At 39.5% G+C, this 15,148-nt stretch overlaps 1 protein-coding gene across 4 annotated transcripts in view; it reads left to right on the forward strand.

The window, feature by feature from the left end:
* The window catches only part of LOC109912069 (hippocalcin-like protein 1), a 55,625-nt gene extending 46,359 nt beyond the window's left edge, over window positions 1-9,266 (forward strand). For 3 of the 4 annotated variants that reach the window (XM_048597206.1, XM_020511450.2, XM_048597205.1), the window contains exons 2-4: window positions 982-1,380; window positions 3,904-4,009; window positions 8,165-9,266. In XM_048597206.1, coding sequence (XP_048453163.1) covers window positions 1,003-1,380; window positions 3,904-4,009; window positions 8,165-8,262 — 582 coding nt within the window. In that variant the 5' untranslated portion in view covers window positions 982-1,002 and the 3' untranslated portion in view covers window positions 8,263-9,266. Of the gene's footprint in view, window positions 1-527; window positions 699-981; window positions 1,381-3,903; window positions 4,010-8,164 lie in introns of those variants that run through there. The other variant, XM_048597204.1, reaches the window with a different exon arrangement.
* Window positions 9,267-15,148: the final 5,882 nt, after the last annotated feature.

Consider the following 15,148-nt stretch of genomic DNA (forward strand, 5'->3'; position numbering starts at 1 on the left):
ATGTTGACTCAGATTTTGCAGTCAACAATGAATAGGCAGCAGATACTCCTGATGTCAAAGAAAGTTGCCCTCAAAGATTCAGCAATCTTGATTGCATGAATTTCACCTTCTCTCATTAATTTGATTCCAACAGCAGCTTTGATAGCGACCTCACTCAACTGGATAAACGGCCAAGCACATTAGAATAATTCTCAGGCAGCAAATGAGGAAACGAAATGAACCGATTGTAGAATGATTAGAATAGTGAGCGGAATTAAAAATTAGAATGCACACGTGGGACTGACGGCGAAACAGAAATATCTTGGGCTAATTTGCAGGACTTTTAAAAGTTTACCACACTGGAGAAATCTGAAATTTCACAAGTATAAAATTGTTTGTCCTGGACTAAACCTGCTGAACCCAAAAACTGTTACAACTTGGTCAACAGTACGTAAAGTTTTGGGGCTCTTTAATGTGCGATTAAAACTGAAGAATTTAATGACAATTGACGTGACCATTGGAGAAGCAGGAAACTGGTGACAGTGCCCTTTATTTTCAGCGTTTTTAATCACACTTACTTATGGTTGCAAGAAGCTGCTGTTGGTTTCCGTTCTAACCCCAATGAATGCCACCAGTTTGACTGTCAGACCAGCCTGGATTTTTGCAGCCGTAAACTCTTTCTCTCTGCGTTGATATCGCCAACCTCCTGAATATTTTGGGTATTTTAATGATTATTAAATAGTATTTATAGGGGACGGTTTTATGTTCTACTTTACAGGATTTATTTTTGTTTTCTTTTTCTAACCTCTTACACCCATTCCACAACCCTTTCACAAGGTACCAAATGGATCTAATACTTTGACTTTCTAATTTTTTCCTGTTTGCTGAACACTATATTTGCCTAATCCTATTGCAACACAAGTATAGGGTCGTTATCTGCAAGCTATATTAGTTTGCTTATTCTGCAGTAACACTCATTAATGTGTTTCCTGTTTTATGTAGATTTGAAACAAAGCCGAGAGGATGGGAAAGCAGAATAGTAAACTGCGTCCCGAAGTGCTTCAGGACCTGCGAGAGAATACAGAATTCACGGATCACGAGCTTCAGGAGTGGTACAAAGGCTTCCTTAAAGATTGCCCTAGTGGACATTTAACTGTAGAGGAGTTCAAGAAAATCTATGCAAACTTCTTTCCATATGGAGATGCTTCAAAGTTTGCAGAGCATGTGTTCCGTACCTTTGATACAAATGCCGATGGAACAATTGACTTCAGAGAATTTATAATTGCACTTAGTGTCACATCCAGAGGGAAGCTGGAACAGAAGTTGAAATGGGCTTTTAGTATGTATGACTTGGACGGAAATGGGTACATCAGCCGAAGTGAAATGCTGGAGATTGTACAGGTATGCCATGGGATAAATGCTGTTCAAATTGTACAATCTTGTTTTTAATTCTCGTTTTTTCCCCTAATGCAAAGAGACTGTCTCTGCCTCCCTGCACTCCTCCTCCAATCCTGATTCCAAAATCCACCCAGTTCCACCTTGGGCAGACTGATGGGTCCATTGTCTTTGGCTGCAGCTTGGCTGACCAAGATACTTTATTTGTTTTTTTTTGTAAAATTATGGCTGTTATAGATTATTTGAAAGTGAAACGTACAGATTTGCCAATTCCTGGAATGCAAAAATCCGGGAGTGAGGGAAGAAATGAGTTTGGAAAAGTCAAGAGTTTCAAGAGAATGAAGGCAGGCAAGAGAGACATTGAGAAATTGTGACATTGGGAGCAGAGAGATATGGGTTAGATAATGCAGTAATCTGAAAGAAAGGAATCTCGGCCATATATCTCGTGGGTGGAAATTCAGTGCAGATAAAGACAGGATGCCAATATCCATACCTCTGAACTTTGAAGGCAGTCAACATGTTGAAATTTAGGTCAAATGTATGTAGGGTGCAGGCAGGAGGAAGAGATTTGATTTTACCTTAGCTATTGTTGAGTTTTGTTTTTGAGCTGATAGCTAAACAGCATATGATGAGAATAAATGGAAGAGGTTTCCAGAGCATGCACATAAGAAATTAGGTATGGACCTGAGTGTATGACTGGGGCCATGAATATAGTACCATGGAGGAGTACTGTGGAGTTGAAGAAGAGAGATGACAGGATGAGGAAGGACCGGAGGTAGAGTCAGTCATGTAAGATGTCAACAAGTTCTGACCCAGTGCAAGGCTGAACATAAGTCGTATAGTAGGAACTGCAGATGCTGGAGAATCTGAGATAACAAGCTGTAGAGCTGGATGGACACAGCAGGCCAAGCAGCATCAGAGGAGCAGGAAAGCTGACGTTTCGGGCCCAGACCCTTCTAGACATCTTGCATGACTGACTCTACCTCCAGTACTTCCTCATCCTGTCATCTCTCTTCTTCAACTCCACAGTACTATATTCATGGAGTGTATTGAGGAAGGGAAACAAGTTCCCATAGCTTCGACTCCTCACTCATTCCAACAATTTGGATAGAATGGAAAGCTTGTCAATGGGATGGTTTGTGATGAGAATGGGAGTGACAGGAATTCATATGAATTTTGAAGTAGATGAGTACAAGTCTGTGATTTATGGGAAAGTTAAATAGCTAGCTTAGGTAATTCGACTTCAATGAGCTTGATGAGAGTGGGCGTAGAATATGTGTGGTTATGATAGAAAAGAGAAAATGAAATGTTGCATATAGTGGTAACTTGCCTTGTGCTTTTCACTTGCGGCAGTATAAAAGATCAGGACTGAGACAAGTCAAAGGGTTTACCACTTTTATTCTGTCTGCTATGTTGGAAGTAGCAGAACTTGATTGTTCAGAGGAACCGCCATACAGAAATAATTACCAATTTATAATTGCCAAAGCTGAATAATTGAGTTTGCTTCAGAAATCCAAAATATATTGCCAAATCTGGTGTTGTCACTTAACCTAATGAGATTTGTTCAGATGGAAGATAACAATTTGGTTTGGCAATTTATTGTACTTTCAAAGGTCTTCAGCCAGTCTCACCTGGTATGCTAGGAACCCCTTACTAACCTGAAGAATTTAATACCTTCACTTCAGCAATCTAACGCTTCAATGGTTTGATGATATTTCTCACATTACACCTTGAATGTGTCCAGATTACAATAACTTGTGTAAGCAGACTAAAATAACATTTAAATGCAGTTCCTGCTTGTTACTGCAGAAGATAAAATGCTAACTAATTAGTAGGGAATCAATTGGCTGGGGAGTAAGGAGAACGATTTAAGAACTTAAAGCAATGTTGATGATCATTCCATATGTTTATGTGGGTTAGAATTAAGTCAGTAATGTATTTTTGCTGAGTATTGTAGCTTGCATTCTCTGCAAAATGGCATGTTTATTTGTTAGTACAGTGTCGGCCTCTGTTCTCCAGTGGGTGAAAGAAGAGTTGGTAGGAACATAAGAACGGGAGTAGGCCTTTGGCCTATTGAACTTGCCCTACCATTCAAATCAGCCATGATTGTTTTTAATACATCAATGCCTTATGGCTACCTCATTCCCATAGCCTTGTGCACGATTGATAGACCTGATTACCAATGTCTAGCTTAAACTTACTCAAAGATTGAGCTTCCACAGCCCTCTGGAGTAGGGGACTCCAAAGATTTACACCCCTTTGAGTTAAAAACAAAATTCTCCATATCTCTGACCTAAGTGGCACTCACCACTTTTTTTTTAAATTGTGCCCTCTGGTTCTAAACTCCATAAAACCAGACGAAACATCATACCATTCTATGCTAAAATATATGGAAAGTAATATCTTGGATTTACAATGGTCCATGCACAGCATTTGAATGTTTAGCCCTGAGCTTGCTTTTAAAATATTTGTGTAAAGGCCTTGTAGTATTGTTTAAGAAATAAATCAACTCCCATTTCTCAATGTCAGGCAATTTATAAAATGGTATCATCTGTGATGAAGATGCCAGAAGATGAATCTACACCTGAAAAACGAACAGACAAGATTTTTAGACAGATGGACACCAACAATGATGGTATGTAACAAAGGGCATGTATCAGATTTGTAAGCAAGAGTTTGCAGTTTCCTTTCAGTATATGCTCAGTATTAAAGGAATGTATGTTTATGTTGGTAGTGAGAGAGGAACAGTGAAATGAACCATTTTGGGGGTCTGTATATATTTTTTAAAATGGAGAAAGGCAAGAGCCTGGATAAATCATATGACAGAGATAGTAGGAACTGCAGATGCTGGAGAATCCGAGACAACAAGGTGCAGGGCTGGATGAACACAGCAGGCCAAGCGGCATCATAGGAGCAGATTGTCATAAATCATATGACAAGTTGGTTTATTGCTTAAAGAGTAGAAGGTACAATTTAACATTAGTCTCGTGTTTGGAGTTTCAAGGTATGAGTTAAGTGTGTAATTGCTTACTGAGTGCAGGTCCAACAACATTCTAAACTTGATACGATTTAGTACGAGTGGGTGGCATCACATTCACCTGATTTGTGCCGGGGAGAACAGTGTGTATCATCTACAAGACATACTGCAGCAATTTTTGAACATGGAGCAGAAGTTGGCTGCTTGGTTTCTTGAGTGTGCTCTGCCATTCAATCATGGCTCTAACTGCTCCATGTTCCCACCTACCCTTGATAGCCTTTTTACCCCCTTGCTTATCAAGAATCTACCATCCCCTGCCTTAATATTCTCAGACTCTGTTTCCACTGCTTTTTGATTATTGACCCGCTGAGAATAAAACTTCTCATAATATGTCCTAATTGTACAACTCCTTATTTGAAACAGTGACCCCATTTCTAGGTTCTGTGTTGCATGTCTGCATACACACTGCAGGTCAGTTAGTGAATTTCTATGGCAGCTTCACATTAAATTCACAGAGGATATCTCTGTATAATCCTGTTTTGCTATTCTGCCTTTCTGTGGCCTTCAATTGTTGACATGCCATTGTTCTCCATATTATCTCCCCTATTGCCCTCAATAGGCATATTCCTGTGGATTCTGTGCTTATCTATCTAATTAAAACTATAGATTTTTTTTCACCATGCACTATCATCTCTAGAGCTTCCAAAAGATCTCTTTTGATCCTTCCTGTTCCTCACTTACACGTTTTGATGCATGGTGGTGTCATCATTCAGAATATAGTAACAGACTCCACGTGTAGACAGACACAATCTAACACTCTTGAAAATTTTTTTCGTTTTTAATCATGTCTGGCATGCAGTCCAGGACAAAATTCTGATCCATTCCATTGGTAATTGGGAAGGCTGAAGTCATTGACTCTGACTCTGCCACAAGCACTGTTTCCATTCTTGCCCACTATTCTTCATGCTCTGGGAATTCTCTCACTAAACTTTGCCACTCACACTTTCTCTTCCCTGTCCTCCTCGAGGCCCTCCTCATGATCCACATTGATGCCTTTTGATGATCCTTCCTTCCCAATGTCTCATCCTTCAATTCATTGTCCATTTAGTCTGTGCTTATATGAAGTCCCTTGGACCACCTTTGTCAAAATTGCTATAAAATGCATGTTGTTACAGGAAATGGGAATAGGAGAAATAGTGGTGTTTTTGATTCACTATTATATCCTTTGTAAGAGGTAACTATTTAATATCAGCTGCTAATACTGATACTGTCATTAATGAGACCCTATTTGATTTGTCGTCTCAAATGGCAAAAACTTTTGATGGATCATTGTAGATAGTTGGTCAGATTCTTGATCACCTGAGGCTTGAACAATTCAACTGAAAAGAAGTCTAAGAGAATAAACATACACCATTATCCAAGGGATAATGTAGTTTGCATCAAGATGGAAGCTAGTGTGATCCTAAGGTTAAACAACTATTTCAGCTCACTTGCTACAATTCAGTCTAAGAGCAATTTAAGGATGGACAAGCATGGATAGGATGAACATCCAAGGTCTTTTTCCTGGGGGTGGGGTGGGGGTGGGTGCAAATTAAGCGGAGAGGGGAAAGATTTGAAAAGGACCCTAGGGATAACTTTTTCACACAGAGGGTAGTCTTTGTATGGAACGAGCTGGCAGAGGAAGTAGCAAAGGCGAGCACAATTACAACATTTTTAAAAGGCATCTGAGTGGGTGTGTGAATAGGAACGGTTTAGAGGGATAGGGGCCAAATGCAGGTAAATGAGCCTAGGTCAGGTTGGGGTATCTGTTCGGTGCAGGCGAGTTGGACCAAATGGTCTGTTTCCATGCTGTTCAACTCTGACTAAAATTGAATAGAAGATAATATGGAATTGAGGGACAATTTACACTTATTTATTCTATAAATCCATCAAAGACCGAGGACATCTTTTGTTAAAATACTTAAAAATAAACTGAAGATTTCCAAAAGCTGAATGAAAATCTTTGGGGATGAGATGGAGCCAGAAATTCAGGCCATGCAAACCAAATGATTAAAAATTCTCCTGAACTATTTAATGTTCAGCAAGTTGTTTTATAACAATTATTCAACTTTAACACTTCTATGCATTTTTGTAAATCTACCATTCCTGTTTGTCCCAATAATGAGCCCTGGTGATCCTATTATTTACAAATCCATTAGTAATCTCCCTTTACAGCTGCCAATGCCAACCTGCTCAAACAATTTAATTTGCACTATACAGCATTGCTAAAATCTAACTCTACAGGCCAACCTATTGGCTTAGCTGTGCCCATGCATTGTCTGTATCTAAACTAACAGGTGAACAAGGAGGTAACAAAATAGTAAAGTTGGATGAATAATGATGCATCAATTTATTTCTTGTGATTGTGTGCGTGGAATAGAAACGGATTGTAGACTCAGATTGGACCAGGGTGCATAAAGTTAACTTCAAATGCATGACTTTAAAATAGAGTTGTCATTTTTATTTCTGCTCTAATTGTGATAGGGAATTTAACAATATAACTATTGATGGATATTTATCATGCTGTCGTACCTATGGAAACAGTTTGTTTTATTAAGAGCACAGACATTTAAAATGCACAGTGGATGAAAAGTTGACCAGAAATACACAAGGATTTTTTAATGTTCCTAGTTGGTTCCTTGCTTATTGCACAAGGGCAGCCGAGGACAAAGTATACTCCTCAGGTGAAGCAGGCAGAGAAGACATTGGGAACAAAAACGGAAGTTGCTGGAAAAGCTCAGCAGGTCTGACTGCTTTTGTGAAGAAAAAAATTAGAGTTAACATTTTGGGTCCAGTGACCCGTCCTCAGAACCTTGGTTCCTCACTGGACCCAAAATGTTAACTCTGACTTTTTTCTTTGCACACGCTGCCAGACCTGCTGAGCTTTTCCAGCAACTTCTGTTTTTGTTCCTGATTTACAGCCTCCACAGTTCGTTCAGTTTTTATAGAGAAGACATTGGTATGATCAGATGTAATTCGCTGCTAATTTTAAAATCGTATTCCCACCCTTGTTCTTGGTTAATAAGTTTCTACATCCACGTTATAACGGAATGGAATGGAAAGGAAAGGTGATGCTTCTGTCACAGGTAGTGAATCTGTAGAATTCTTTAATGTAGAGGCTGTTGATTGTTTAGTATGTTCAAGGCTAAGGTAGACTGATTTTAATAAGGGTGTCAAGAGTTGTGGGGAAAAGACAGGAAAGTAGAGTTGAGGGTTATCAGGTCAGCCATGATCTTGCTGAATGATGGAGCAGACCCTGATGGAACAAATTATCTACTTCTACTTTTAATGGTCTTTATTTTGAAAAGAAAACTAAATTGGCACATCAGTGCCTCTATAGGTAGGAAGCTGTAACTAGTGAGCTTGCATAGGCAGTGACTGTTGAACAATGAATGGCATTGGAATTACATCCAGGCAGAACATGTTCCCTTTTCAAAATTTCATTTAGCACAGGACCTCTCATGACCTTGTGTGAATGCTGATGAGTAAAAACCATGGTGAGGATGGATGACAAAGTCCTACAGTTCTGAGATTTGCAGATAAATGAGCTCTAGGTGTGACAAGTTAAATAAATTAAACTATTAATTAAATAACGAAGTCAAGGAGCTTAAACAGCACTGTCACTGCAAATCAACTTAAGCTTATAGTTGTGTTGCATACTGTAGCAATGTTTAATTTTCACCTCGGTGCTGGTGGGGACTTTGGTTGATGAAGTCTATAGGTATTGTTTTGTGGGATGGTCATAATTCTTTATTTTTAAAAATGTGTTTTCAGGTAAACTATCTCTTGAAGAATTTATAAAAGGTGCCAAGAGTGATCCCTCCATAGTTCGACTACTACAGTGTGATCCAAGTAGTGCAAGTCAGTTCTGACTTTTAAAAGATTTGCCTGGACATTAACGAAGAACCACTGGCTTGTCATTCAAGCTTAGCTTGCAGCAGATGCCTTTCACTCATTCCCAATGGTTTGGTGGACAGATTCAGTTGTCAGATTTTAATGCATCATGCAATAAAGTGGCTGGCATTCTGCTTTTCTTGCAGTTACATAAATGCAGCAATGGAGCATTTCAACAGATATTCACAAAGTTTAAAGTTATGTTTACATGCAATTGTCTTGACTTTTTTTGAATGCAGTTAATGTATCGGATGTTTAGCTTCAATTAATTATTAGTACGGAGGGGTTGTAAATATTCAATGAATGACCGACTATGGAAATGTTTATTTGAGCTGGATCATAGTCAGTTGTTGAAACAACAATGAATGTAGCTGCCAGCCTAAAAGCTTATCGTGAAAGCAACTATAGCTTCTCTGCTTCTATTCTGTAAGAAAATTGCTTGCAATTGAGAAATGTTGGGCATTTTTGTAAAAAAAAAATTCTTGATGGAATGTAGTTCAATATTGAAAGCAAGTTATATATATTTAATGTAATGCTATTTAGCCGTCCCTGTATTTTATTTCAAGGCTGGCTTGATACATATATTCATACAATTTTTAATCTTGCTCAGAAGTGACTGAACACATCAAAATCATCAGAACGTTTAATATTTGCCTATTATGTAAGATATATTGATCACAAATTTAAGTTAATTTTTTATTATAAATCAAGCAAAATCTGTTTTTAGGATCGTGTAAAGAAGGCAAAACTCGCAATTTATGTTGACAGAATTAAATATTAAATTTATTGCTCTAGGGGATTATTGGAGCAAGGGGCATGTTATCTGAAAGTTATTCGCTGTTACTGATGTATTGCAACATCCTTTTTGGAATGTTTCTGTATTTTCAGCTGCCAGTAGTTCAAATCTTGTGTACCCCAGTGTTACTAGACATCTGCCTCCTGCTGAGAAGTGTAGTAAAATAAAGCCTACCATTTCTTGTCAGCGACCTTGTGTTCATTTACAATGTCAATTGCAATACTGCTATACAAATTTTTCTTCCCAAGAAATGTCACCAGTTCAGTGGCACAAACAAATGCTTTTACTTGTAATATAGGTTTTAAACACCACTTACTATATCGGCATTGATTATAATTGACGGTGATGATGAGCTTGCTCTTTTTTTAGAAACTAGTAACCAGCAAGGTTTACTGCAAGTTTGATTCTACAGGAGCACTCAGCTTGCTCCCAAATGCAAGATGAAACACCAGCTTGTTCTGTTTATCAACTCTTGTTTACTTTTTGGAGATTAAATAGGTAGGGAAGGATCATGTGTTTGAAAATGGCTCATCCTTGAATGTGTATTAGCCACATCAAACTATCTTGATCCTGATCAATTGCAAGGCGGAGTTGGATATACCAGTTGGGGATAAAGGGATCAAAAGATAAGTGGGGAAAAGCAGGAAGAGCCTATTGAATTAGATAATCATAGTGAATGGCAGAGTAGGCTCAAAGGAGGTGGTTATTCAGCCCTATTTTGTATCTTTCTATCTCTTGTCAGTGTCAGAGGAATTTTAGTGATCCCTTGGAAAGGGCTGATCTACCCTCCCATGCCTGTAGGTGAAGTCGCAAATTCCTGACTGAGCAGTAAAACTGACATTCGTGCTGTAATCTATACAGGTTCTTGTTTGTTATAAAATGCATAGTTTCTCATGTTCTGAATGTACCTCCAAGAATTAAGATGGTGTCTTGAGCTGACGAAGCATTCAAACCACCATTTCAAAGCAACTGCAAGCATTGATAAAGCATCCACAGAAATTGCTGTTGGCCCTTACCAACCTCCCCTCGCTGAGCCATTTGTAATTCTGTTGTGCACTTCAGTGCTGAACTTTAGTGTACACTGGTACTTGGCATTGGAATGTTGTTGTTATGCCACACAGGCACTTAGCCCATGGTTTCAACCACAGTGCATTCCTGAGGCTCCTCGCTTGCTCTCTTTTAGCTCTCCACTCACTTTGCACCCACTTGATGCACCTACTTTGATGCTCACAGCATCCCTGTTGCGCCTTGCACTCCTTTGCCTTTTTGCACTTTGCCCCCTCAACCTTAAAGACTCTCTCTGCTTCTGTCTTGCCTTTTACTAGACTCTCCAAACTAGATTGGTTGTTAGCAGTGATCAGCCAGTGGGGTGGATATGTTGCTATGTGGCATTATGCTATCTCAATCTCTCACCTGCATCATGTGCCAGTTGCGTATATGTCCAAAACACTCTGCATGCATCTACCAAATGGGCTCCAGCATAAGGCGAGATGGCCCCCAATACAGAAAGTCAAGGGCAGTATCCAGTATTAGGCCAGGGCTTTCAGCCCCTTGCGACTGTTAGAGTTATGGGATCTATGTCACTAATAGGCCAATGAGAAAGCTACTGCAGATAGAGGATGGCCCAAGACTCCATCACAGAATTATGCCTGTGGCTGGGGTGGGTCCTTGTGACCTGTAGGAGTTGAGTACTCATTCAGTCCCAGTGGTTGCCAGGGTGACAGTTGCTTTGAACGTTTATGTAATGGGCTGTTTCCAGCGATCCACCTCACTATCCTCAACCCACAAATGTATTTACAAGATCCATTTACTGGAATGGTTCCAGTGATGAGGCCCCTCCATTACAAGGAAAGATTGATGTGGAGGTGCTGGTGTTGGACTGGGGTGGATAAGGTCAGAAGTCACATGACACCAGGTTATAGTCCAACAGATTTATTTGAAACCACAAGCTTTCGGAGCGCTGCTCCTTTATCAGGTTGAAGGAGCAGCGCCCCAAAAGCTAGTGATTTCAAGTAGACCTGTTGGATTATAACAAGGATAGCCTGAAGTTGGGAGTGGTGTTCTTGGAGCAAAGAAGGCTGACAGGGGTTTTGATAGAGGTTTTCAGAATCATCAGTGCCTGGATAGAATAGATAGGGAGAAGCTGTTCTGTTTGCAAATGGAAAAAATTTAATTTAAAGTGATGTGCAAACAACAAGTAGTTAGTATATGGAATGCACTGCCTGGAAATATGGCTAAAGCAGGTTTAATTGAGGCATTCGTGTGAGAAATGGATGATTATTGGGTAGAACTAGTGTGTAGGGATTATAGGCAGTGGCGGGAAATTGGCATTAGGTAATACAGCTGGTGTGGGTACGATTAGCTGCCTCCTACGTCTCAACAATTCTGGATTAAGACTCATTACCAATGTAATTTATGCCAGACCTCATTCCTTTTCCCCTGATGAGGGTCAGCCCTACAGCCCAGGCACGAGGCCTTGCCAACTTTGTTTGCTTTGCCTATGGTCAGGGCACTGTGGATTGTGCACATGTCACATTGAGGGCATTTCATCATAAACTCAGCTGCGTTATCAACTGGAAAATATTCCATTCCAACAACATACAGGTGATCTATGATCATCCGTACCACATCATAGATTTAACTTAGGGACTGCCATGATGACTATAATCTTTGAACCCTCCTATTCCTGCTTCATTTCAAGAGCCAGATGCCTTGCAAGAGTAATTAATGGTTCAGAAGACCTTCCCTTTGCATCTACAGCTGGTGCCGATTTATGTAATCCCCTGACTGAGGCCAAAGGTACATACGATGTACCCATTGTTAGATCTGGATCAGTGTGAAGCAGAAGAAGGGCCTGCTGAAGATGTGGTTCCGATGCTTGGATCAATAAGAGGCCTTGCAGTACTCTACAGGTAGAGTGCCCTCCATAATCTCAGCGTGTTGTGCTCTGCACAAGTTGATCAGGCAAAGAGGGGATGTGATAGACTCTGAAAATCTGGAACTGCAGCAGCATTTTTCCAAGGAGGACCATGAGACATTGAATGAGAAGAATGTCACCTTCTGCACAACAGAGCACAATAGCTTCAGGTGTGACATGCCAGACAAGACTTTTAATGATACCCAGTTCCAGTAGATGAGATTTGGGTGAATTAATCACTGAAAGATTGTTGCTGTGGCCCCTGTTTGTTCCCAGATGCAAATTCTGCTTCTGTCTGCTTTATCCCTTGCTTTGACTGTTGCTGAATAAAGGTGAATATTTTCAACGGTTTCTCGTATGTGATACTTCTACATTGAATGATAAAAAGAAGTTTGGCTGCACTGGGCATTGGGCATAGAGTAACACTCCCTTGGACAGTGTTAAGCTGGAATGATGCTAAGGATGTATAAATTGTGTAGCTCATTCTTTTAAAATGCAAGTTTACAGATGTGTAGTGTATTTGCAATGAAGTATTAACTATATGCACTGAGAAGTGTTTTTTTCTGGTTTGCTCCCTATTACGTGCACAATGAAAAAACTTTCCCGTTTGTTCCTCCTGGTTGGCAGCATGGTGCATGGCTAGACTTTAAGAACGGTGCTGGTGACGAGAGAAAGGGGATCGGATAAGTGGGACAAAATTGGGGCATTGTGTGTAACTAAAGAAACAAATTTCGGCTGATGGAGTGAGAAATCACGTGAGAGCTCACAGAGGAAACCCCTCCATGAAACATGCCAAAATTGATGATTAGCCAATTTCTGGTAAAATTCAGCCCCGGGTGCTTTCAAACCACTGTCTTCACTTGGTATCTGAGTTTAATACCATACAATTTACACATCTTAGGTTTTGAATTGGCAGTGAAGAGAAAATTAAATGTCATTTATCTAATGGATAAAGGCTAATTTCCTTCAACATTCAAAGTTGTGTCCTGCCAATGCACTTTTGTAGTATATAATGTACTTTCTATTCAGGACATGGTCTTAATTTCTGAGGCAAAAGCTATTGAGCAGATACAGTATGTGCTATTCAATGATCTAATTGGACCCAACATAATTTCAACAGACTGTATGCATAACCTGAATAAAGAGTATAATTTCAGATTATAGTCACTACTTATTTTTTCAGACCGTGCATCCTGGTATTAGAGCCATAGAGTTGTACAGCACAAAAATAGACTGTTCGGTATAATTCATCCATGTCGATCAGATATCCTAAGTTAATCCTTTGCCAGCATTTAGCCCATATTCCTCTAAACCCTTCCTATTCATGTACCCATCCAGATGCTTTTTAAATGTTGTACTGTAGCAGTCTCCACCACCTCCTCTGGCAGCTTATTCCACACACGTACCACCCTCTGTGTGAAGAAGTTGCCCCTCATGTCCCTTTTAAATCTTTCCCCTCTCACCTTAAACCTATGCCCTCTCATTTTGGACTCCCCCACCATGGGGAAAAGGCCTTGGCTATTTACCCTATCCATGCCCCTCATGATTTTATAAACTTCTACAAGGCCACCCCTCAGCCTCCGACGCTCCAGGGAAAATAGCCCCAGCCTATTCACTCTCTCCCTATAGCTCAAACGCTCCAACCCTGGCAACATCTTTGTCGATCTTTTCTGAACCATTTCAAGTTTAACAACATCCTTCCTATAGCAGGGGCAACAGAATTGCATGCAGTATTCCAAAAGTGGCATAACCAATGTCCTGTACAGCTGCAACATGACCTCCCAGCTCCTATACACAATACCCTGGCTAATAATGGTGAACATAAATGCAGCTATTTTACACCAGCTCAAAATATTTCGCTTTGTTTCTGCACTGTCCCATTGCTATCCATCTAACGCGCTCCTTTGTTTTTGTAAGTTTAAGCATCGTATCACAAACTTTTCTGTTAGTTCTTAACTCCACTCTCCCTTTCCCTGATTCTGCACTTAAGTGTTACAGGTGAACAGGACTTTTCTTTTCATTTCTGGTGAAGTTTAATTTTGGTCTGGCAGCATCTTTGGAGTGAAACAATATTTTGACCATTGACTTTAAGAGCAAGCAAAAAATGACAGCGAATTGTAAAGAAAGATGAAGTAGATTGAGAAAAAGCTAGCTGCCAATATAAATGCAGATGCAAAACATTTTGAGTCAATTGACTATTAGTTCTTAACTTTCCCTTTCTTCCCAAAGATGCTGCCAGACCTGTGGAGTTTCCCCAGCAATTTGTTTTGATTCCAGATCTCCAGCATCCACAGTTCCTTGTTTTATTTATACAAATACAGATAGTGTTTCTAAATGGGACAAGAGTAATTGATTCTAAGGGTTTCCTGTGTTTTGCAGCGTTCCTTTTCTCAGTGTGGTTTGCCTTTTGTCAATGAATACATTATGAAACTATAAGACTTCCTGAGCATGCCTGCAATATTTGACCTAATTTCAAGAGCTGTGAAGTCAAACTGCAGAGAAGTAAACTCAGAAAAACATGAACATTATTGTTATGCTTTCTTTCTCAACCTTTGTATTGTACATAATTTAATCAGATTCAAAATGAGCCAAAACCAAATCTCTACCTGACAATACCTCCATGTTAATTATTAACGTTGCTGCAACATTATTAATGGATACCTGCCACAATGAAAGAAATGTGAACTTTATGATTGAATTGTTTCTTTGGCCTAGAATTAACCACCAGATGTGCTACCTGCTGCCTGTTCTATAGCTACTTTTAAAGAAAAATGTCAAAGCACTTGATAATGTGTTTGATGTTTCCACATAGTTAATGAGTGTGAGTACAGTACGTCAATATAAAAAACAGCAAACCAGAAAAATTTGATTGCACTTGTTTTGCACACTGAGAGTTGATCTTATGATAAAGAATAAACAATCTAAACCTGTTAATTTAAGTTGCTTAATTAAAAAAAAACTGGAAATTCAATTTTTATGGTATTCAATTTTTGTTTTGCAGTGTTATTTGCATTTCTTCTTTCAAATTGTTAGCTGATTCATCTTTTAGCACAGAATTGATTATCAGTAGACTGAATTAGTTTCTCAATACTACAGTATAAGCCACATGGAGACTGAGGCCATAATATTAGTAGGCAACTACACAAGTTAG

This window comes from Rhincodon typus, chromosome 5, assembly GCF_021869965.1.
Source record: "Rhincodon typus isolate 14 chromosome 5, sRhiTyp1.1, whole genome shotgun sequence".
NCBI lineage: Eukaryota > Metazoa > Chordata > Chondrichthyes > Orectolobiformes > Rhincodontidae > Rhincodon > Rhincodon typus.